General features: G+C 48.4%; 9 protein-coding genes across 9 annotated transcripts; 6 read left to right on the top strand and 3 right to left on the bottom strand.

Annotated features, from left to right (window-relative positions):
• Positions 1 to 741: 741 nt before the first annotated feature.
• On the top strand, positions 742 to 1,194 carry FSUBG_9548 (uncharacterized protein; the record flags this gene model as incomplete). Its single annotated transcript, XM_036688073.1, has 1 exon — positions 742 to 1,194. One exon carries the CDS (start codon positions 742 to 744, stop codon positions 1,192 to 1,194), a length of 453 nt encoding a protein of 150 aa, XP_036534944.1.
• Positions 1,195 to 1,397: 203 nt separating this feature from the next.
• On the bottom strand, positions 1,398 to 3,060 carry FSUBG_9547 (carboxypeptidase 2; the record flags this gene model as incomplete). The annotated part of the gene is made up of 2 exons (XM_036688072.1): positions 1,398 to 2,788; positions 2,835 to 3,060. The coding sequence occupies 2 exons, from the start codon at positions 3,058 to 3,060 to the stop codon at positions 1,398 to 1,400; spliced, it is 1,617 nt and encodes a 538-aa protein (XP_036534943.1).
• Positions 3,061 to 5,332: 2,272 nt separating this feature from the next.
• Positions 5,333 to 6,666, bottom strand: FSUBG_9546 (uncharacterized protein; the record flags this gene model as incomplete). Its single annotated transcript, XM_036688071.1, has 5 exons — positions 5,333 to 5,674; positions 5,725 to 5,957; positions 6,009 to 6,162; positions 6,214 to 6,320; positions 6,366 to 6,666. 5 exons carry the CDS (start codon positions 6,664 to 6,666, stop codon positions 5,333 to 5,335), a joined length of 1,137 nt encoding a protein of 378 aa, XP_036534942.1.
• Positions 6,667 to 7,203: 537 nt separating this feature from the next.
• On the top strand, positions 7,204 to 8,434 carry FSUBG_9545 (dimeric dihydrodiol dehydrogenase; the record flags this gene model as incomplete). Its single annotated transcript, XM_036688070.1, has 3 exons — positions 7,204 to 7,252; positions 7,306 to 7,677; positions 7,725 to 8,434. The coding sequence occupies 3 exons, from the start codon at positions 7,204 to 7,206 to the stop codon at positions 8,432 to 8,434; spliced, it is 1,131 nt and encodes a 376-aa protein (XP_036534941.1).
• A 436-nt stretch (positions 8,435 to 8,870) lies between these two features.
• Positions 8,871 to 10,160, top strand: FSUBG_9544 (uncharacterized protein; the record flags this gene model as incomplete). The annotated part of the gene is made up of 1 exon (XM_036688069.1): positions 8,871 to 10,160. One exon carries the CDS (start codon positions 8,871 to 8,873, stop codon positions 10,158 to 10,160), a length of 1,290 nt encoding a protein of 429 aa, XP_036534940.1.
• A 1,060-nt stretch (positions 10,161 to 11,220) lies between these two features.
• Positions 11,221 to 13,408, top strand: FSUBG_9543 (laccase-like multicopper oxidase; the record flags this gene model as incomplete). The annotated part of the gene is made up of 6 exons (XM_036688068.1): positions 11,221 to 11,604; positions 11,658 to 11,888; positions 11,936 to 12,002; positions 12,054 to 12,892; positions 12,946 to 12,999; positions 13,046 to 13,408. 6 exons carry the CDS (start codon positions 11,221 to 11,223, stop codon positions 13,406 to 13,408), a joined length of 1,938 nt encoding a protein of 645 aa, XP_036534939.1.
• Positions 13,409 to 13,954: 546 nt separating this feature from the next.
• FSUBG_9542 (major facilitator superfamily transporter) lies at positions 13,955 to 15,663 on the top strand (the record flags this gene model as incomplete). Its single annotated transcript, XM_036688067.1, has 5 exons — positions 13,955 to 14,182; positions 14,235 to 14,377; positions 14,429 to 14,594; positions 14,642 to 14,814; positions 14,865 to 15,663. 5 exons carry the CDS (start codon positions 13,955 to 13,957, stop codon positions 15,661 to 15,663), a joined length of 1,509 nt encoding a protein of 502 aa, XP_036534938.1.
• Positions 15,664 to 16,314: 651 nt separating this feature from the next.
• FSUBG_9541 (Na(+) H(+) antiporter) lies at positions 16,315 to 18,285 on the bottom strand (the record flags this gene model as incomplete). The annotated part of the gene is made up of 6 exons (XM_036688066.1): positions 16,315 to 17,200; positions 17,255 to 17,504; positions 17,553 to 17,874; positions 17,923 to 18,029; positions 18,084 to 18,163; positions 18,233 to 18,285. The coding sequence occupies 6 exons, from the start codon at positions 18,283 to 18,285 to the stop codon at positions 16,315 to 16,317; spliced, it is 1,698 nt and encodes a 565-aa protein (XP_036534937.1).
• A 3,907-nt stretch (positions 18,286 to 22,192) lies between these two features.
• On the top strand, positions 22,193 to 23,506 carry FSUBG_9540 (uncharacterized protein; the record flags this gene model as incomplete). The annotated part of the gene is made up of 2 exons (XM_036688065.1): positions 22,193 to 23,244; positions 23,293 to 23,506. 2 exons carry the CDS (start codon positions 22,193 to 22,195, stop codon positions 23,504 to 23,506), a joined length of 1,266 nt encoding a protein of 421 aa, XP_036534936.1.
• Between the last annotated feature and the right edge of the window lie 112 nt (positions 23,507 to 23,618).

Raw genomic sequence — 23,618 nt, 5'->3', positions numbered from 1 at the left:
TTTAGATTCACGTTTGGCTTAGGCAGCAGCCCTTTTGTGTTGAAAGAGGAATTATCTTGATCTCACGCGTTCACGGCGCGGTTTTTGTCAGATTTCATGCCCCAAGACGGATCGAGTAACCGCCGATCCGGCGATTTCCAATCTGGGCATAGCGGCCATCCTAAGGCAGCTAACAAACAAGTTGCCCAAAAATAGCATTTGCATTGACCAATCGATTACAATTGAAGGTGGAATTCATATCACAATTGAGCCATGCGGTAGGTTTATGAGGGATCATCTATCGACTCATCTGGATTCTTTATCTGTGACCGGGTCTCATTTAAAACCGTAGCTTCCATTGAAAGAGCGGAAGCTGCTAGAAATGAACATCGCAGTATCCATTTCTCTCATCCACGTGTCAGCGGCACTATTGCCTATTGTTCACTTGTGCTGAATATGCCATTCCGGTAGACAAAGATTAGCACTGCAGAAGTCTCAGGGCATTTACTTGTTCAATAGTCATGTTCTAGTAGAACTGATGACACGCAATATGGTTTGGGTGACCAACCAATTAGTATTTCTACTCAAGCAGAACATATTAGCTATAAAATCATACGAAATCCTGGAATGATGTAAATTTCTCTCATTATCATTTAGTACCCAGGGTTCAAAGGTAAGTCCCTATCACTTCTCATACTAACTCCGACACGTCTTCTTTCTAAAGCTCTCGGATTCAACAGAAGCAATTACTCTCATAAAACAATGTCTTCAGGTGTTCACTTCAGTTCCCTCCCCGAGCCTTCAGAGGTCGGCAAAATATGGCAAGATCTTCAGGATCTCATCGACAATCTGAAGATTGAACTTATGGAGCAAGAAGAAGAGTATGCTGAACTCGCCACTGAATTTGATAGCGAGACTAAAGCTGGCATCTCGGATAAAGAATTCCAGGCCCTGCGTTGCCGAGTTAGTGAGTGTTGGGAGCGTCTCCAGATTACCAGACAGGATCAGTTCTTTTACTTGAAGCAGCAGAGAAGGCTGGCTGAGGGTTGTTTGTCCCGAATTGCTGAGAAGCTTGGGACTCTAAATGTCGCTTCCATGCTAAGCGCTATCCAAGCGAGTCAGACGACCAAGGGCTACTATGAGAATCCCATCCAGCCGCTGTTTGAGACTATTACTGAGTCGCCTCATGAGTATAAGTCAGACTCGTGTCAATGAACTTCAGGGATGAGGGTGATTGGGGACAAAAAGGCCACTTGAGTCTAATGTTGTTATTATTACTGAGGAATAGGCTGGTACACTTTGTGTAGGAAAAGAATTTCAAGACCAATTTCAACCGCCACAGGTAACAATAGGTGAGATGAAGGTTCGGGCGAATAATTATCAGTTGTGATGATGTAGATCAATGGTTTGGACACAAGCTAGCCTAATACTCTATAAACAGGATATTCATCACCGACATTAACTGGAAGAATATTAAACGTGGCATACGAATCGATATTCTCAGGCTCAAGAACAGTAAACGCGTACCCCGCAGCAGCCTGCTTCGTCGGAACCCAGAAGCTTCCCGCCGGCATAGTAATCTCCTTCTTCTTAATCTCAGTAGTAACCTTGTTCAACACAGTTCCCTGATAGACGGTACTAGCCAACTCAATGCTCGTGACATTATAAGCCTCAACCTCACCTCGGAACTCAGAGCGAATATTCTCGACAGTGACGCCGTTGAGGCGAAGACGATCGGCGGCTTCTTTCCATGCTTGCGGGAAGATATACGCTTCGGGGCGGGAGCGGGTAAGGTTGGATTTCACGGGTGTTGAGCTGAGAAATTGCACGGGAATTTCGACGAGTTTGCCGGTTGGGAGGTCAATGAAATCCCAGGTGCGGTTGGTGGGCTGGAAGGAATCTGTAACGACAACTTCATCTACACCATCGATGAATTTCTGACGGGCGCCTTCGACAACTTCGTACACCTCTTTAGCTTTGTCGGCGGCTGTTTGCACGATGGCTTCAATCATGGTTAATCCTGAAGCAACGCGTCGCTGGAAGTGCTGGCTTCCAAGGCCAATACCCCGAGTCTCAGTGAGGAACACCATGACTTGCGTCAGCGCCAATGAGACATCGCCAGCTCGTGCTTGAGTATCAAGCTGAGTAAACACCAAAGGTTCTTCTCTGGCATTTCCGGTGATATAAGGACTCCAGCGCAGATTCAGCTTATCCATCGCCCCGGCAATTCTGGGCACGAAAACCTCCTCGGAGTATTCCCGAATGTCCTTGTGAATGTTCAGGTTCTTCATAGGATCAAATTGACCATCCACGGCTTGCGCCCACTGATCTTTGAGGCCATAAGCGCGATTGGCGCTGTATTCATGAGCGTCCACCATGATATGAGGAGCAAAATCAACAATTAGCGCCTTGACCTCACGAGTTTGTTGGCTTGCGAAACGGATGTGATCTCTGTTGGGGTCGTACCCCGTCGCCAGAAAGCGCTGGAAGTACGCGACACCATCGGGATTGTAGCGGGGCAGGATCATGATGTCCATTTTCTCAAGGATTGACGCTGCCCAGGTTGAGTTCGCGTCAAATTTGCCGAGCAGCGCGAGTAGAGCTTGGTCGCCCCCAGGTTCGTTTCCATGGACGCCACCTTGAAGGTAGACGCGAAGCTTCTCGGATGAAGAGGAATTGGCCTTGATCTCAGGCTGCGATGACGTAGACAAGTAAACATAGGGAATTGAGCGTCCTTCGTCGGATTTGAAGGGTGGGTTGTTGTATGTCAACCAGTCATTGCGAGATGCAAGACTCTCGAGGAAGTAGTCTAGGAATGTTAGGGCATCGATCTTGAAGATGCGTTGACAACATACTCAATGTAGCGTCGCTTGTTGGTCCGCTCGTGCCATTTCCAAAGCCAGCGGGGATACTCTTGGGGTCAAGGAAAGCAGGCGACTGAAGGTCGATCTGCTTGACTTCGGGGAAGTTCTTGGCAGCTTCTTCACCGTCTTTCGTAAGAGCAACTTGATTATCGTTATACCGAACTGCAGTGGCCAAGCCAGCGCACAAAGCGCCAACGAAAACAGTGCGAAGCGTCATTTTTCCAGTGAACATACCAACAGCAAAGAAGAGGCATTGGAACCCGACCATGCGGGCATTTCACCTTTTAAACAACCTTCCTAGTCCGTGATGATCATCATACATCGGGAAACATAATGACCGAACTTCCCCGCCGATCCGCATAGCTTATCAGTAGTAAAGTTAGCCGTGGATAAGCTTAAACCGTTTATAGTAGGTAGCTATGAGAATTGGCTCATTTAGCTCCGACTATGTTGCAATCAACAGCGGGGAACGGGTCTGCCAAGGCTTGGTGGATGAAGAATTGTTTACCGGTCTGTGGAAAGCAGGTTTATGTTTCGGCCTCGGCGCCTTGATTTTGTTTGCTGGGAGTGATAAGATAAGATATGGATAAGAGAAAGATGCGGAGGTTGTAGGGTAACTCCAGCAGCTGATTAATTACCAAGAGATGTGAATTCGGATAATAGACTTCCGATACTTGTTGGCCAGAGATTTTCATTTTCTCTCGACCTGAAGATGGATGCAATCAAGGGCTTTATTGTCGGCAAACCAAGGTGCGTTTAAATGAGAATGGATATTATAGGTGAGATAAGAAAATCGTAGAATGGGAATGAAGAGGAGAAACCTACATATCTGATCCACCAATACAAAAACACTCACACACTGCATCTACAAGTTTTACGTCATCTTGGTCCAATTGTAAATTAGGTTGCAAGATTTGTTTTGTCATGATTGCTTTCAAATTTGGGCATATCGTGTTTGCAGAGAGCTGAAGGATTGGACCGTCGAAGCTGAGAACCAATGTATCGCGCTGATCACATATATTTGTCTTGAACAGGCAGCTTCCGTTGGGGGCCAAAGTGTAAAGCTTTCCAGGTGATTGTTGATCTTCAATAGGAATTTCCTGGTAAAGTAAATAAGTCAAATGAAGGATGAAGATCCACCCGTGGGACTGATCCGAGCTGAGCTGGGAGGGAATAACTATACTGTCCAGACTGTGTAAGCAATTGACCCGTTGTAAGGAAGCCTGCGGAGATAACGCTCAGACTGGAACGGATTATTGACTGTGTGAAATTACAATGTGAGTATCTAATTGCTGGATGTCCTCCACTTCTACGTCAAAGGCCTGTCAAATGAAGCTCGTTATAATGAACGAAATACAGAAGAACATGCTCGAGGTAACAAGATCCATGGATCTGCCATAATTGGCGAATGAATAGACAAACAGCTGTCTGCTGAAGATAATATAGGTTGGTCATCTCGGGACCTGAGTCATGGTGTGTTTGACAAGGTAATTATGTGAAAAAGAGAAGACTGCCAGATTCAATCGAAATTGGCCTGAGCAGAACCGGGGAACATAATGCAAAGATCGAAGCTGTCTGACATAATCAGAAAACTCAGACAACGTGGCCGAGTGGTTAAGGCGATGCCCTATCTCTTCCGAGACATCATAGGCATTGTTGTTCGCACGCGTAGGTTCGAATCCTGCCGTTGTCGATGTTCTTTTTGTTCTTTTTATCATTTCCGCATTCAATTAATATGTTTTCTTTTGCCAGAATAACGATTTGTTGTTGTCGCGAAACTTGCTGACATTTTGTTTTAGCAGCGTGATTCAGTGCTGTGAGCGACAGCGCTGGACCCACTGAAAGCTCGCGCCTGAGGCTAGAAGAGCTGGTCTGTGTCTCACGTACTCTGCGATTGACTACAGTAAATAAGATTGCCTGGACACCTGATATTTCTCCTTTGGCATATGACAGGCATGCTGTGTAACGGCGGACAGTAATTGACACGAGCTCAGAGTTTAGTTTCCGCCACGCTTGAAGTTCGTTCTGATAGCGCCTTATACCACCAAGTTCACAGTGCAAACCCACTACAAGCTGCTTAATCGTCATTCATTCACCTGAGCGGCTGCGACCGTTCCGCGACAATCTGATTGGCTTTGCATAATTGTCCGATGAAAGAAACATTTTAAAGTGTGCCCCAGCTTTGAGCAGAAAATAGACAGTCTGGTTAACAATCATGCAGGTCTACTGAGGCGCACCTGTGCCGTAATCCCAGCTCCTTGCTTTAACAAATCCCATTCCGGGCGAATGGTTTAGTGGTATAATACTCCCTTAGCATGATTCAGTCTTCTGAAGAAATCTGGGAGTGGTCCAGGGTTCGATTCCCTGTTCGTCCAACTTAGGCGGTTAAATCCCGCTATTATCCTCTCTTTTTGCAGTTTCACCATCTAACTGCTTATCAGGTAGAACCCGTTCTTCTTATCAATCAGAATCAAGACATTTTATTTATTTCAAGACCAAGGAACTGTAAAACCTTTTTGGTGCGATTCCCTTGCAAGCTCAATAACCCTCAAACCATCTCGTGATTGCGTTGGTTTCACTTCCAGCTCCGCCTTACCATTGATCGCATCCGCCACATTTTCATATAACCCCATCCATCGACCTGCAAAACTTGGATATCGACCAGTATACTTCTTAATCGCAGGGTCATACTTCTGAACCTTGCCGTCGAACTCTTCGTAAGTCGTGAGAATACCCCGCAGTTCATCAGCCTCAACACCAAAGCCTTCATCAAGAGGTTTGAGATCAGCAGCGATACCGTCCTCTGTTGCGCAAAAGCTATGCTTCTGGAACTGGAAGAACTATTAATAAAACACCTGAACGAAGCGAATTGATTTCTCACCTTCATGAAAGAACCCTTTGTTCCGCGAACGAGCTGCTTTAATTGCTGCGCCATCGGCGTCGTCACAGCTGTTTTGACTGTGACGAGCAGATCTTTCTGCGCACCATCATACTGTAGAATAATTGTGAAAGAGTCTTCGACTTCACTTTCGGCATCACGTTGGACGCGGAAGAACCCCGTCACAGATTTAGGGCGACCGAAGAGCACAAGCGCCTGGTCGATGCTATGCGTACCTAGAGACTGTAAGCTAAAAGACCGGGGGTAAATAGTCACAGGAGGCTTACCGAGACCAAAGGCCATGCCAGAGCCTGGGGTGTACTTGGCTCCCATTTTGGACAGCCACGGTGGTGACTCAAAGTCATAGTGTAGCTCAGCTTCTTTGATGTCACCTAGTGCACCCTTCTTAATGAGGTGGCGGAGGGTCTGAAAGTCTGCATCCTATCACAGGATTAGAATTAATTTAGAAGAAACAAGAGGCAAAAAACTTACCCATCGTCGGTTCTGAAAGCAAGTAAGAATGAGACCCTTTTCTTCACCCAGTTTGATCACCCTATCCGCCTCTTCAGCCGAAACAGCAAAAGGCTTGTCCACAATCACTACTCTCATTAGTTTCACGCCGACCCTGGATAAAGGCTACTCACCATGCTTGCCCGCATTTAGCGCTTGCTCTGCAAAAGATGCGTGAGTATCATGGTGCGTAGCGACAACCACGAACTGGATATCTTTGTCGGCAAAGAACCCCTCGGCTGTGCGATAGTGTCTGACGTGAGGGAAGTCAACGGTGCAGTGCGAGCCCTTCTCAGCGGAAGATGGATTGGCTGGAGCTTCTTTTCTCTGGAGAATAGCGATGACTTCGTAGTCTGGAATAGAAGTGATGAATGGTAGGTGAAAGCTCTTGGCTGAGTTGCCGTAGCCTACGACACCAACTTTGATGGGTGCCATGATCTGGGAGCTGTTTACACTAACTTCACTTTGAGAGCCAGGAGACTTCTTTATCTGATCGATCGCTGAGAGCTTTTATCTAACGTTGACTTACAAATCAATTTCACCTTTTACCGCATCTTCTTATTCACCCGGTTATAGCGTCATTGATCGATTGTCCCCGCATTGCTTTTATCCTTGGTGGATCGGAGATGGTATCATGACACAACCCCGCTCTTCGGGGAGTATCGGTGATAGGTCCGCTACTCCGCGACTGACTAGAGAGTAGTATAGAAATGCCTGCGCCTTGAAATATTCGGTCTTAAATGGTCAGCAAGCTATCAAACTCCGAGATCGGGTGACTAGATGGATAAGATCGTCTGAAATGTTGGGCGTCCCAAGGCTTTGAACTCTCAACTGCCGCACTTCGGCGACCACTATCCCGAATAAAAGAGTATTTGCGGGTCCCGCAAATCTACCTTATATCGACCACTCACTTCACATCACGCAATTCTCAGACTCTGAAAAGCTCAAGCTATTGAAAATCAGGCTTCCACAATGGCTAGCTCAGCAGACTCTCTACCTAACCTGCGATGGGGCATCCTAGGTACTGCAAATATCTCCCACTGTTGCACACCCAGAGCTAACTGTACCGCTAAGGCACGGGATGGGTCTCCTCAATGTTTCTCCGCGACCTCCTCACCACGCGTCCCGACGCCAAAGCAACCCATACCATCACAGCCATCGGCTCCTCTTCCACCGAGAAAGGTGCTTCATTCGTGGAGAAGCTCTGGGAGAAAGCACCTGATAAACCCAAGCCCCAAGTCTACGCGGATTATCAGGGTGTTTACGATGATCCAAACGTGGATATTGTATACATCGGAACGCCGCACTCACTGCATAGAAAGAACTGTCTTGATGCTATCGCAGCGGGTAAACATATTCTATGCGAGAAACCTTTCACGATTAATGCGAAGGAAGCAAAGGATATTGTTGATGCGGCGAGGACGAAGGGTGTTTTTGTCATGGAAGGTTTGTTCAGTCCCGCATTTGTCTGACTGCATGCTGATGTTTGTTAGCTGCTTGGGTGAGATTCTGTTCCTTGTTTGAGGCGTTGCATGAAGAGATCATCGTCAAGAAGTCAATCGGTGAAGTGCAGCGACTTTCCATTGACTTTGGAAACAAGTTTGATCTGAGCAGCTTGCCTGACAATCATCGTCTCAAAGACCCCGCACTTGGCGGCGGTGCTCTGCTCGATATCGGCTTTTATACGCTGACTTTTGCTTCGATCATTCTTGGTGACTGGAAGGTTGGGAAAGATCATCCGAAACAGACAAAGGTTCTGTCGTCTCTTGACATTGTGGACGGCATCGACGCGGCAAATACGGTTATTCTCGAGTACCCCTCCACCAATGGAGGTTCCAAAACAGGAGTTTGCACCTCAAGCTTCCGCTATCGAGGCCCCGACGAATTTGGCTACATTCAAGGTACCAACGGAAGTATCACGCTATTTGGTCCCGCAGTCAGTGTCCCCGGTGGATTCCGCGTCACTGAAGGAGAGCGCCCAGGACCTCCTGCAGCCGATACTAGAACCACGCGCGTGTTCAACGTGGAGCGCCACGAGGGAACGTTGGGCTTCTACTGGGAAGCTGATGCTGTGGCGCAGGATATTGCGGCGGGAAAGACGGAGAGTGATGTTGTTCCGTTGGATGAGACGCTTCGTTTGATGGAGCTGATGGATGAGATTAGAGCTGCGAATGGGTTGAAGTATCCGCAGGATGAGAATTAGATGCATCGTGACCTGAAGTTTGGGGCGGTCGATAAAAGCGGCATTTAGTCACTAGCCGTCGAGACAAATAAAGTTGCACCCAATTAAATTCAACGAGGCCTAATCTCCTCCATCAAGTGACCTCACGCGACAACAAACGAGAGCAAACAACCTCAGTACATGAGACGTTTCGCTTCGGCCGTGACAAACTGACAGTGATTGAAACTGTTTGCTGAAACAGAGGCACACACCTCAGACGCGATCACTGTCGCAAACATGCAGTCGAGTTTGTCTGAGTCACCCGCCGAAAGCCACTGCCCATCGCAAATGCCTTATCTCGTCAATGATTCCTTCCATTCCTCATTTTTCTCTCCTCCATCACCGTCTCGTTTTTGAACGCGCCAGCGAAACTTGATCTTGCACTCTTTCTTCTTTATTCTGCCTCTTGCGCGCGACGATGCCGGCCTCAGGATCCGGATCCTCACTCCTTGCCGACGTTTATTTGCAAAACTGCAATCTTGGCTTCACCCCGCGATGGGAGTTCCAGCCTGATCTTGACAAGATGAGAATGACGATCCAAGCGCTTTTCCATACTCAAAACGTCCGCATCAAACATTTTGCCGAAGGTTGCTTCAATAAACTCTACGAAGTTCAGGTCAACGATCAGGACCCGCGGCTGCTACGAGTGGCGCTGCCCGTTGATCCGCAAAACAAGACCATGAGCGAAGTTGCTACGATTCAATGGGTCTCCACGATTACAGACCTTCCGATCCCGAAAGTCATTCATTACGACGCGTCGCGCGATTCTCCCGTTGGGTACGAATGGATCTTGATGAGCAAGATTGCAGGTGCGCGAATGCAAGATACATGGCGACATCTTACCCTCCCTCAGAAAACAGAAACAGTCCGTCAGGTCGCGTCTTTCATAGCCTCCCTCTTTCGCGAAAGGTTCACCACGATTGGAAACTTGTACCCTCCTGTATATGCAAGCGAAACACCCAGGCCCGGCCCGATTGTGTCGACTTGCTTTTTCTACGGCCTCATCAACAAATCCGACATTAGCCGAGGGCCGTTTCGGAACAGCAGCGAGTGGTTTTCAGCACGGCTTGAGGCGACTAAAAGGGATGCGACAGCGACCATGGCAAAGTGGTGCGGCAATGAAGACCTCGATTGCGCTGCGGTCAAGGAGATTGACGATGCTGCACGAACATTTGGCATCGCTGAGAGATTGCTGCATCTGATACGGCGCATCTTTCCATGTCACACGGAAACAGAGGCCACAGTTCTCTACCACGACGATCTACATGGGAACAACATTCTTGTCGACGATGCAGGCAAAATCACAGGCATTGTAGACTGGGAGTGTGTTTCCATCGTGCCCCTTTGGAAAGCCTGCGGCATCCCCCAATTCCTCTTTGAACAACCCAGATGGACCGAACCTGACCGCAGGCGATACCGCTATGACGTGAACGGCGAGATGTCCGAGCTATACTACAAGCATTTACACCAGTACGAAACCACGCGTTTGAGAGAGGTCTTCTTGGAAGAAATGGAGCGACTTGACCAGCGATGGATGGACATTCATAAAAAGACGCAACTGCTGAGGGACTTTGACTTTGCAGTGCAGTTTTGTGACGATGTCGCCGTTTTCAAGCATATCGTCAAGTGGGCTGAGGCTGTGGAGGCTGGAGGGGATGTGCCGAGGATGTGGGACCTGGTATGGGCGAATGCACTCAAGTGGTATTGAATATCCGTTTTGAAGGTGCTAGCGCCAGTCAGCGATATGGCGATGCAGACACTTCAGACAGATCTTGCTTGTGTATATTAATTGAAATGATATCCATCTTGATCAAGATTGCGACGTCCGTTGAATGCCGCGTGGCATGTCCCTCCCACTACCAGCTCATGCGACTATTTGAAAAATAGCCTCTGCACGCACTGATCTTAGCCACTGATGACTGGGCCGAAACCGCGATACAGACGCGAGACCGCCATTCTCACGTAAGAGCCTCGGACGCCGGGTCGCAGCGTCTCACCAACCTGAGTAAGCCAACTCCGATACCGACCCAGAACCATAAATTCCCCACGCTCACCGCTCAGAGATTGTGTTATCAAGCCTATACCGCGCGCCGGTATTGACGGGAACGCAACGGGGACGGCTTCCCTCAATAGCCTATCTCAACCCGTGACACCCCGTATTGGTCATGCTCAGCCTCAGTTTCTCAGCCGTAAGCAAGGGAGTGATTGGACCAACATCCGCTCTGATCCAATTGGTCTACCGCAAGCCTGACTGTGCCCAAGAAACGCCTCCGAGAGGTTGATTGGGCTCACCTAATTCATTACCAACCTGTACGACCGTTGGCGTAGTCACGGGGTGAAGTTCTGCAAGGATGGCGTTGTGATTGTGAGCTGCGGTGAGACATGACGAAGTCTATTCGTGTTAGTCATCTGTAGAGGGACTTGGATTGGGTCGTTGGGTGAGATTATAAGTCCTAGGGCTGAAACATTTTGAGTGCCAAGACCGTGATCCTTGACCGGCTGGACTCGTATCGCAGAGTTGCTTGAAAATGGGAACATGATTGGATTTAATGACTACAGCGGGAACTTATGTATGTGATTGCCGTCATAAGCTTGCATATTCCGCGATAACAAGATTGAGATGACCCCGTGATGAACGCCAGCCAGCGTTCTTATTTAAATCCCGTCTCACAAAGCACAAAACCATCGACCCCAAACCACTAAAAACCAAAATGGCTCTCATCGAGCGAGTATGGCACGCCTGCGTCAGTATAGTCGCATGGCTAACAATGTGGCCCACCTCCCCCTCCACCTCCTACCAACATCCTCTCCGCCCTAATCGTCCTCACACTCACATCGAAGAGCCCAGCCCTGACTTCCCCATCTTCCATCCCCCACCAGGTGATCATGAATTCCTCTGCGAGTACCCAGAAATGCCAGGCTTCGTGCAATGCTCAATTCCAGAGAATCGAGAATGCTGGCTGAGACATCCTGATGGGCGAGAGTTCAACATTCATACTAACTATGAGAACTTTGCGCCCAAGGGGATTATGAGGCATTATACGCTTAATATCACGGAGAGTTGGTATAATGCTGATGGGCAGAACTTTACGGAGGCCAAGTTGTTCAATGGGGAGTATCCTGGCCCTTGGCTTGAGGCTTGTTGGGGTGATGTGAGTATACACCTTGTCTGTGGCGGTGCCCACGTTGACTAATGATGATGCAGACGTTCAATATTACTGTCATCAACAGTATGAAGAGGAATGGTACGAGCATTCACTGGCATGGTATTCGTCAGAACCAGACCATGGACATGGACGGTGTCAACGGCATTACTCAGTGTCCTATTGCACCAGGGGATAGCTTCAACTACATCTTCAACACGACGCAGTACGGAACGTCTTGGTATCATAGCCACTACTCTGTACAATATGCAGATGGTCTTCAGGGTCCGATTGTAAGGGTCCCACGTCCTGACAATTGGAGATTGCGCTAATGACCCAGACAATTCATGGCCCTCAATCTGCCCCTTATGATGCCACCAAGAGACCGCTAATTATGACAGATTGGTGTACGTCCCTCTCAACCCTTGTCCGATGACCTATACTAACCAAGCAAACAGCTCACGAGAGTGCATTCAGACTGCTCTTCCCTGGCTCCCAATTCTCCAACAAGACCATCCTTCTCAACGGCGCAGGCAACGTCTCCCACTACGGCTACACCCCAACTCTACCTATTCCCGATAACTACGAGTTATACTTCAACAAAACTCCAACAGATAAGCCAAGTCGTCCCAAGAGATACTTGCTCCGCCTGATCAATACTTCATTTGACTCGACTCTCGTCTTCTCCATTGATAACCACTGGCTCCAAATCGTCACGTCAGATTTCGTCCCCATTGAGCCGTACTTCAACACCTCGGTATTGATAGGTATTGGTCAAAGGTACAACGTCATCGTCGAAGCTAATCCTCTGGCCGGTGATGTCAATGAGATCCCGGAAGATGGAAACTTCTGGATCAGGACTTGGGTCGCCGATGCATGCGGCATAGCCCCAGGAGGCGACGGCTATGAAAAGACTGGTATCCTACGCTACAACCACTCTGATAAAGCTCTCCCTTCATCTCAGCCTTGGGTCAACATCAGTAAGGCGTGTTCAGATGAGACGTATACTTCGCTTCGACCCAAGATTCCGTGGTATATCGGTCCGGCGGCCAATGCTCAAGCAGCGGATGGGAATGGCGAGAGGTTCAATGTTACTTTTGATCCAAACGCCAAGAACACACCCGAGTTCCAGGAAGAGTACCCAGTCGCTACGTTTGGCCTTCAAAGGCCTGGTCAGAACTTTAGACCACTGCAGATTAACTACTCTGACCCTGTCATGTTTCACTTGGATGAGCCGAGGGATACTTATCCTCCGAAGTGGGTGGTGATTCCTGAGGATTATACTGAGAAAGAATGGGTATGTGTCACCCGCCTTTGGATCCTGTGAGGTAATATGACTAACCATCGTAGGTCTACTTTGTTCTCACGATAGAAGGTATCAGTGCTCGTACCGGCGCTCATCCCGTAAGCACCCAACCCCTACCACATGATCCCCACCTAACCATATCAGATCCACCTTCACGGCCATGACTTCGCCCTTCTACAACAAGAAGAGAACCAAACCTACGACCCCAGCAGACTCAACTTGAAGCTTGACAATCCACCAAGGCGTGATGTCGTGCTACTGCCCCGCAATGGCTTCGTAGTGATTGCCTTCAAGGCAGATAACCCAGGTATCTGGCTGGTGCACTGTCACATTGCACGCCATGCTTCCGAAGGTTTGGCTATGCAGGTACTGGAGAGACAGGGAGATGCGAATAAGTTATTCCCTGCTGGCTCGCCAAATATGATTGCGGCGGAGAGGGTTTGCAGGGTTTGGGAGACGTGGATGGATGGGGAGAAGGATTTCTTTGAGGGTGACTCTGGTATTTAGTGGTTGATACATATCAGTACACTTAGAAGTTCTGTACATCTAACAATTTGACTACTTTACAAGAGTTCATTCAACTACATTCGTGAACGGGTCACAAACCCCAAACAGACAACAAATAGCATGCCCAGAAACACGGGCAGAACACCGTTCTCAATCCACGTCATCCACGGCAGATAGACTTCTCCTCTAATGCGCCCTCGTATTCCTTGATTCGCTCGCCAAATACGTCCCAAGACGCTGGTGCTTTTCCGCCACGGCGCCATACCGTTTTTTGGTAATTCCACCGGCAGATCTCCTACTCTATCTGCTTTTCCGCACAAGCTCATACCACTCTAGTCCCAAGAGCACCAATCACAAGCGTTCCATCAAGTGTTACCATCGTCATTTGCCAACCTTGTTTTTAAACTACGCTGATCCCCCGCATCTTGTTACCCCGTGGGGGGGTCTTGGCGTGGCAGCCCGTTTGCATAAAAACTGGCATCTGCTCCAGCGGAAACTCATTATTATTATTATTATCATCATCATCGATTATAGTTTGAAAGAATAATGGCGACATCAATGCCCCAGAGTCCAGGTGGTCATGACCACAAACCCGACGACGCAGCGCGCAACGAGCATATTGAACGTGCGCTTGACAACGTTGAGTCGAGACCAAACGATGACGCCATATTCTCCAAGTTCCCCAAGATGGATAAGGTAGATGAGTTTGGCGCCCATGCGAAAACGGATCCGAGAGAAATTGCGCTTGTTAAGAAATTGGACAAGTACATTCTGGTAACAAGTCCAATGTGTTGTTGGAATATTTCTTGTTTCTGACGTGATGTAGCCTATGCTATGGTTCATGTATCTTTTCAATTACCTCGATCGCAATGCCCTCGTCAATGCGCGACTTAATAGCCTGGAAGAAGATCTTGGTCTTGTTGGGACGCAGTACAATACTTGTGTTTCAATTCTGTTCGTCGGGTACATGTAAGTTCAATTACCATTAACTCCAGAGATACCAGCAGCTAACCTATCCAGTGCCGGCCAAGTCCCGAGCAACATGCTCATCAACAGAGTCAAGCCATCTTGGTACATGGCTGGCTTCTGTCTCGCTTGGTCTATCGTCAGTCTAGTGACGTTCTTGGCGAATAGCTACGGAAGCATGGTTGCGCTTCGTTTTATCCTCGGCGTAACTGAAGCACCGGTGAGTATTGCCATGCAGATTTAAGAATTACACCTGACCTTGACCAGTTTTATCCTGGAGCCTTGTTCATTCTCAGCATGTTCTATACTCGTAAAGAACTCGCTGTCAGACTGGCTATCTTCTATACAGGCAACATGATAGCCAGTTCCTTTGCAGGACTCATCGCCGCTGGAGTCTTTGCTGGTCTTGACCAAAAGCATGGCTTGGCTGGCTGGCAATGGTACGTAGCACATTCAACATCACTCAACCACGCTCACCATAATACAACAGGCTCTTCATCATCCAAGGCGCCTTATCAATCCTTACCGCCATTCTAGCATTCATCTTCCTCCCAGACCATCCCCTCACCACCCGCTGGCTCTCAGAAGAGCAGCGACAGCTTGCATACAACCGCATCTACACCGACACAACAGACGTCCGTGAAAAGACGAGCGTATGGATCGGTCTCAAAGAATCTGCTTCTGATTGGCGGACATGGGCATTATGTCTTATGTACAATCTTCACCTCTCATCAGTCGGCTTCCAGAATTTCCTCCCAACCGTCATGAGGACTCTCACCGACAGTAACACCATCGCTTTAGTCCTGACATGCCCACCGTATCTCCTCGCCGCTGGAATTGGAATCGCCATGGCGTGGACGTCAGGACGCTGGAATGAGCGCACGCTACATATTACCATCTGCAAATGCATCGTCATGGTTGGTTTCATCATCGCTGTTTCAACCTTGAACATAGCAGCGCGGATGTTCAGCATCTACCTCTTTGTCGGTTTCAGCTTCGGCATTAATAACATCATCCTTGCGTGGATCAGTGCAACAGTCGGCCAGACGAGCGAGAAGAAAGCCGTGTCTCTTGCGATTTGCAATACGTTTGGCAATTTGGCTCATGTGTACACGGCTTATTTGTGGCCTTCCTCGGATGAGCCGCGGTACACTACTGCTTGGGTTTCAAGTATTGCATTTTCGCTTGGGGTTGTTGTTATTGCGTGGGGGTTGAGGTTCCATCTGAAGCATTTGAACAAAAAGACAAGGAGGGATCATCCCGAGGTTACGAACTTTTATGTTTATTGAAGAGTTGGCGTTGTGTATGTTATGCATCTTGTGCAACCCTGTTTATGCATCGTGCACAAACGATGTCGGGATTTATCCGTCCACTTAAAATTGAGGCAATAAAGCCGTGGATAAAATCTATCTCGGTATATATCACTAAGTATGTAGTCAGTCTTGATGAAAGTACTACTTAGGCTCTTTAGATATGTTGGTTGATCCGGTCGTTTTGTTTTATTGTTTCAGTGTGTCTAAGTCTGGAAGAGGTCATACTCACTATGTATGGTTCAAGTTCTCAGCAAGCTATTTCGCAAAGTTCAACAACTGACGGTTCTGCATTGAGAAGGGATTCCGGGCTAGAGACTCCCAGCAGGCAAGCGATACTCTCATATTTTTATGCGCAAGGAATTTGAGGGAGACGAGACTATCAAGTGCAGGAATCGACTTGAAGTTGAATACCCTACATCCCCACCGTCAAGGATCAATGCTTATCTTATCTCATCATCTCATTGACGTCAGGCTTGGCACGACTCGCACGAAGAACCGATTACCCAGAGCATGACTCAAGTGAAACACCAGATGAGGATGCATCGCGGTAACGACAGGTAAAACACCAACTCCATGCTCAATTCTAAAATGCAACGCTATACACAAATCTATGATGCTATGCTAAATCTATACCATGTATTGAATCGTCCTCCTCTGTCGTCTCTTCTCCTGCTCCTCCCTCTCCCTCTCATCATCCTCGGACGAATGATCCCCCGAAAACACAGCAAACTCATTACTCGCCAGAACGGCAGGTGGGATCTCACCAGGAAGTATTCCGTTCTCATCGACAGGCCTGCTGAAGCGGTTGAACGCGATAAAGTTGTCTTCATCAGCGGCGATCGCGTTGACGGGCGTCGCTGAGGTGAATGACTTGCGGCGGATGGAGATGGCGTCGTCTTGGATGGGCTCAACGCCTCTCTTGCGGTAGACAAAGTCCAGAAGAGGGATTGAAAGCCCGTGCACGACGATGGAGAAGAAGACGAGGAAGTAGATGACTGGACCAAGAGCAGCGAGAAGATCGCGCTCCTCTTGGTCTGCGTCTTCGGGATGAGGAAACAAGTGCTTCATGTGCTCAAGGTAGAAAACGGCACCGACACCGATAGGTCCGAAATAACCCATGAAAAGCGCCTCCTTATAATCCTTGACGACAGCAGGCATGACCTTGTACAAAAGCAGAATTGCCGGGATGCGTCGAAACGCAAGGACCATAAAGCCAAGAGCGATAAGTCTGGGCAACGTGACGCCAGTGCCGTCGGGGTCGTGGAATGACTGCCAGGGAAGAACAATGCCGATAAACATGAAACCGCCAAAGTTGAGGAGCACGTCGATGCAGTGGTTGACTTCATCGTGGCGACGGTGCGTCTCGGCCAGGAATTCGCCGTCCCAATTAAGCATGTTGCCTGCGACAGTGCAGGCGACGAGATCGTTTGTGCCGATGGCGCCGGTTGTGCCGATGATGAAGAGACCGAGGGCAGCAGGGAAGAGTAGGTAAGATTCTTCATCGACCCATCCTCTGTGAGGTGTTAGCATGGTTCATTAATTATTCGATGGAGTTATTGAGACTTACCGACGCATCGCGTACTTGATCGCCTTGCATGAGGTAAACCCGACAACAGCACCGTAGGCAATACCCATGGCCACGTAGTAGAGCCAAGTCTCGACGACCCAGTTCTTCATGGCTTCGCCAATACCACCACCAAGACGACCAACTTCCTCACTGGCACGTACAGCAAGGTGCGCGGCTTCAGCACCACTTTGCTCGGGATGCTCGTATGCATGTCGCATCAAGTAAACAGCAAGCATGAGGAACGGGAATCCTACAGTTGTTAGTAACCCAATTAGCCACCACGACGAAATACACATACCGAATCCATCGTTGGCACCAGCCTCAGACGAGATAATTTCTCGAAGGTGTCGAGGAACATACTTGTCCGCAAAAGGCCCCTTCGCAACAGCTTGCGAAAGCACCGGGTCTGTGCATGTAACGCATGATGCGAGGGCCAGTGCAGCAAGAAGACTAAGTTTGGGGACAGTAGCGAGAATGCAGCCAGTTGTCAAAAGCCACATGAGAGTCATAATTGGCAGGAGGCACATGAGTAACTCTTTCCATCGAGTCACATTGTACTTTGCTGGCAGCGAGTAACCAGCAATGACGAGCTGAACGCCAATGACAACTCGCATCAGGCCCTATAGAGGTCAGTCACAGGGCATTATAGCAGTGTCGGTATCACTTACCAGAGCAATGTCCTCGGTTTGACCAGGCTCTGCCGAACCCCATCTCTCACTATCGAGAAACTTGGAGGATACGGGTCCAAGAATGATGCCAAACACCATCGCAGGCACTGTGCACCAACGCCATCAGTGACAATCAACACAGAATTATCAGTATAACTTACAAGCTTCTCCGAGGTACCATGACTGCTTGATCTTGACAGAAATGATACCGTACAATGCCATGAAGCCACCTGTGAAAACTCTGTCAGAGCCAAGATTTGCCAAGATCTGGGCAAATCACCACCAAGAAATGCCCAGCAGGGAATCGTACTGACCCAAGACTCCCAACACGATGTTGAGCTCACTGAGGTTGAGGACTGGCATTTTGGCGTCAAGGATGTATGCAGAATCACGTAACTAAATGTTTGGGATTCAGAAGTATATAGTCTTCAGGTCTTCCGGTTTGTTGATTCAATTCTCTGAGGGAACATGAATTGATGAGATGTTGGTGATGGTGCTGTAGGCTTGATGACAGACAGGATTTGGGGAGGATGTGTGCCAGACACTATCCAGAGAAAAGTCAACAAGCCCTTCGAGTACGAGAACTGCAACAGCGAGTATGTTTCTTCACCAACAGAGCATAAGAAGCAAACAAAAAGAAAAGGTAGCGCAGAGTTAGGTCAAGATCAGAAGGAAGAGTTTCTACAATAGTGGCGTTTGGGACACAGTATGCAGGGCGCAGAAAGCCTTTTGTACAAAGCAGAATGTGTGAGAGAGAAAAGCGAGATATCAAGTTTAAAGCGTAAAGCTGGGGAAGGGAAAATGCCTCAGACTCTTTTCTAAACAGAAGCCAAGAATTATTGACGGCAGAAGACAAGGGGAGATGATGAGAGACAGTACTAAAACATGAGATCTGCGTGGGTGATTCAAGTAGGTCAAAGCTACCCAGGGCGGAAGCTAAAAACAGGATATCGAAGGAGGTTGTAAGCCAAGACAGAGAACAGGTGCTGTAGTGCTCCACTACCGCCGCGGAAGAAGGTAAGGGAAAGACTGCGAGGGAAGGAATACACGCCACCTGCCATTATGTCAGGCGCTTTTTCCGCTCCGAGAGTGGAAGCTGCGGGATTCGTGATCCCGATGACGATGTCCGGCTGAGTCGTCCGCGTTTACGACGATTGGCGCTAATCTTGAGGCTGAACGCTTACGACGATTCGATCATCCCTTCTAACGCGTAATGTTTTTAATCAGCCTCAGCATTTCATATTAAAAAAAGAAACAACTACCGCTCAGATAAATAAGATCGGCAGGGCAAAAGAAAAATAACAGCAGAGCGAGGGATGGGGAGACACAGGCCGCTTCAAAGTCGTAAGCCCCAAACGGTGGCCAAGTACACCAAGACCTTGGCTGGATGAATGAAGGCCATCACCATGTGAGGGAATGGACAAGTCACCTGGCCAAGATATTACAAAAGGGGGCGGCTTTCTTGGCTTGAGGTTGGCGGAGTATTGAGATTGGCGCTTGGCGCTTGGCGGCTACTTGGCGTTTAAGGTTATTTGTTAAGCATGCTCGCGTTATGCTTATTTAAAGTGGGCTTGTGGTGCCGCCAAGCAGAGTCAGCCAAGCGACCAGGTGATGGGAGACGGGGAGACCGGTTGGTGATTATGTGTCGTGTTTTATCGGATGTTGGGGAGCGGTCGGCTTTGTTGCACGAGTTGTTGGACCAAGGTATGGTGATACCAGCCAAGTTGAAGCTTACGAGGATTGAAGACGGTGATATAGATTGCCGACTATGCTGTAGACTAACTTGGAATGCTATTGATAGAATTCCAGATACGTCCTAGAGACTGGCAAGATAACGGAATTCCTTTGTTGATGGAATTAGGTAATCTCTTTTTGTCTTCCTGATGATCAGTGACTCAGAATTTTCAAGACAAAGATTTAGGGTACATGACATCAAAGCTCCATCAAAGAATGGATTAATCCACCTCTGCCATTCCTAAACTCGCTGACCACGAGAAGATCATGTTGACATAATTCGAGAGGCAAGACAGGTTTTTTTAAAATGTCCACCAAGACGACTGTAGCAGACTCGGAGGCAATCATCAGTCCTGACCGTGAAACCGCCGATGTGATCACCAAATATGACAGCACTGGTTTGAGTCGTGGCGGACTGAGAGGCGGGATGTCGCTGATCGGCACTTCCGCTCCGCCCAGCGTGAGATGATCATTGTGTTAACGTATCCGCGAGACACGGGATGATAAACGTGACTAAATTCGCGAGAGGGAAAGATAAGCAACTGATAAGAGGAATGGCCATTCCGCTGTTATTCCGCTGGGACACTTTGACCGATAAACTTGCCAAGAAGTGGTTGTTTTATCTAATCGATATTGCCTTGAGATAGCCTTATCTGGTGAGAGATCGTCTTGGCGGACTTATTCCATTATGGGGCATGGGATTATGGTAAGAATATGATTCCGTGACCCTACGAGTTCAAGCTGTATTGACTACTACTCAATCATGTAATAGAGATGGGTAAAATATTATTGACCAAATGCTCTTCTGGGCCGATAAACATATATAACACGTCTTTCTTCAGTTTCTGCAACTATCATGGCATCAATCCTTCAGGACTGTTAACATTTGAGAATGATGTGAAACATGACAATAGTGAAAAGAAAGCAAGCGACTATATTGCCTGACGGGATGAATATGATTAGTAGCAGATATGAAATGGCGGTACTTCTTGCTTTAGTCGCCACTGACGAGTAGCCATCATTCACTGGTGCAAGCCAACACCGAAGTCATCTACCCAGTCGTAATTCCTTCCGTTTCAAAGTATCAATGCAGAACAGAAGTGCGCCCAGCTCCATCAGACGACTAGCGGGGTGCCAGTCTTTCACTCAGCATTTACAAGCGTGAAGCTGTTAAAATGGGAGGGGCTTCCTGTCGAAAAAGCTATCGAGTTGCACGTGACTACAATAAACCTCAAAGGAGCAGGGTGAGGAGGGCTAGAAGTGAAAAATCGCGTGTACCTATTCTTCTATTGCATTCCGCCAACGAAAGTGGGAGGTAATAAGCGGATGCAGTTGATTGGCTACCACTTTCCTTCAAAGATTCAACACTGACCTGCGTGTATGGAACTTTGAGGGATGGTTTGAAGATCTGTCATATCAGCTTGGACTGGGCCTTTGCAACCCGATGGCATCACGCGTGCGGTACTTGGCCAATGAAGTCTTCGTGTGCGGGAGACGCTAGGGTAGCATGTGGACTTTATGCCGCGACTACAGGTCATACCTCTATTTCACGAGGTTAAATAAAGTTATCAGATCTTGACGCCTGTTTCATTGGAAGATCTAGGTTGAACGCCAATGAAGAAACGCCACATCTTTTCTTCGTATCCTGCTCTTGAGCAAGGCCATCAAGCCACGTTTCCAACTCTCTACGACCTGATCTCGCTACTGGCTGGATAGGTCGAAGGCCTGCGCTTATTGTGGTCACAAAGGATTGAGAATATAAGTAGACAGTGACGGCAAAAGTTCAGGCCGGCGGATAGGGCATCAGCCCCAAACTTAATATTGCCTAACCGAGATCCTCATAATGGCGATTCGGCCAACGAGGTAGCCTACTGAGGCGCTTGTGATTTTTCCTGTAGTAAAGTATTTCATCTCGTAGGTTCCACGGCCCACGATATAAAGTCTCAAGAGTGTATCATGAAGTCATGTATACAACGCTCTTCCCACAGGCCAGCAGATCTGGTGATTGCACGATGCTTAGAGACAATACATTTCTACTCGCCAATTGTACGTGATGTCTTGATCAACAATGTAGACACGAGTGAAACGCGTAATTCAGCTGCTAGGTCCATCAACTCATAATATCACTCATAAACACAATTCAGGTAGTATACCAACTACCTACACGATTGGTAGACATGAAGGCTCCCGTCGTCTCTGCGCTTGTACAACAACCAGATCACACATCTTGGGGTCCCATTCATCTGACTTTGGCGACTCAAGCTTTTTGAATTCTATTGGACTCATAGCCCTACTGACTTGATAGCACCATCCTGCTCCCCTTGTATTCAAGGACGCGTAACACATTGAATTTGCCACGACACATTCCCCTCTGCAATCGATACGTATCTAATAGCAATGGGATAATCACAACTACTTAAGACCCTTCTCCCTCCCCTGTAAACGCGAAAGAACCTCACACTCTCGTCTTCCTCACTTCCCATCTCCAAATTCTTACCTGCCTAAACATCCCAATTAAAGTTCACATTACTTGAATATGTACTCCAACCTAGTCTCTCAGGCTATGCTCGGCCTCGGGTTCATAGGGTACGTCGCTGCGACAAACCCTGGCTGCGCACACCCCTGTATCCAGCTTCACCCAAACCATCAAGAACCCTGGTTCTGCCCCGTCGGAATCCCCAGGCCTCATTACCACAGCGGTAAATGGCCTACGCCGGAGGAAGAAAACCTCGCCAAGGCTCTCATCGGCCCTGTTACCAAGCAACAGCCTTGCGGCTGGCAGGCTGATGGCAAACTCTGCAGAGCCTCTCAGAACGCTCATGTCTCTCTAAGCCTTGTCTCCTCAAAGCCTCTCACCGTCAAGGTCAAGGTCAACAACCATGATTCGTACCCAATCACATTTTGGACGAAGTACTCTCCTCTCAGCCAGTATGCTTTTGATTATGGGTACTTCAAGATCACCGCCCAAGGTGATCATTCCGTTACCCTCGCACCCCCGCCAGAGGGGTACAGGCCAGAAGCTGCATCTGAACTTTCTGTGATCCTCCCTGGTGAGGCGTTGGAGGCAGACATTGTCCTGACCGACCCGAACCATGTCTTCCATCAAATGGTGAAGAGTGGTGGTGATATCGAAATCAGCATGTCTGGACAGTGGAATGGACTTTGGGCTACAACTGCGCCTGAGGTTATGAGGAGTGATTTGGTTCATTGCTGCAACAACATCTGGAACACCCTAAACATCACTTGGTCGTCATTGAATAAGCTCCTGCTGCGCTTTCCTAAGGAGCATCACGTCTCTGCGGTGCCACAACATTCTGAACCGAGATATGGAGCTAAGCCTAGAGCTAGTGCCGCTAATGAGCCTACTTATGGCGATGATTCGTCAGGCGTCAGTTCCGATGTTGGACATGAGACGGAAGAAACCTCGAGCGCAGATCAGTCTGATTCTACTCCAAAGGATGAGGCCGAATCTGGAGAGAGCTATGCTAGTGAGCAGCCAACCAAAGAGTCGCCAGAGTATACCAGTCCAGAAAACGAGGCTGATTATTCTTCTACTGAGTCACCAGCTGCTGAATCCCCAGCCTATGGGTCAGTTCCAACTTAGTCATCAGAGGATGCAGCTAGTGAGGATCCTAGCTCAGCCAGTGCGTCGCAGTCTGGTGCGAACAAAGTCGCGGCTACACCTGCACCATTTTTCGCTAAATCTGGACGCGCTGAGGAGGAACCCAAAGCTACAGCTGCTACGCGAAGCTGGACAACCATGCCCTCTACAACCACTCAGCCAGTATATAAGCTGGGTGCCCGTTCATTGGTTGCATGTGACAAGGATTGCAAATGCAAGGATCATTAGAAGCCCTCTGACCGTCTCTTGTACAGGGCTAGTGGTGGATCGTATTCGGCTATTCGCAAATACCGCACGAAGCGACGAAGAACTGCAATCGGGATCTCGTTGACGGCACAGG

Source organism: Fusarium subglutinans (assembly GCF_013396075.1).
Source record: "Fusarium subglutinans strain NRRL 66333 chromosome Unknown NRRL66333_c0000149, whole genome shotgun sequence".
NCBI lineage: Eukaryota > Fungi > Ascomycota > Sordariomycetes > Hypocreales > Nectriaceae > Fusarium > Fusarium subglutinans.
The sequence above is the reverse complement of the archived record's forward strand: the minus strand, read 5'-3'. Positions and strand labels throughout refer to the sequence as shown.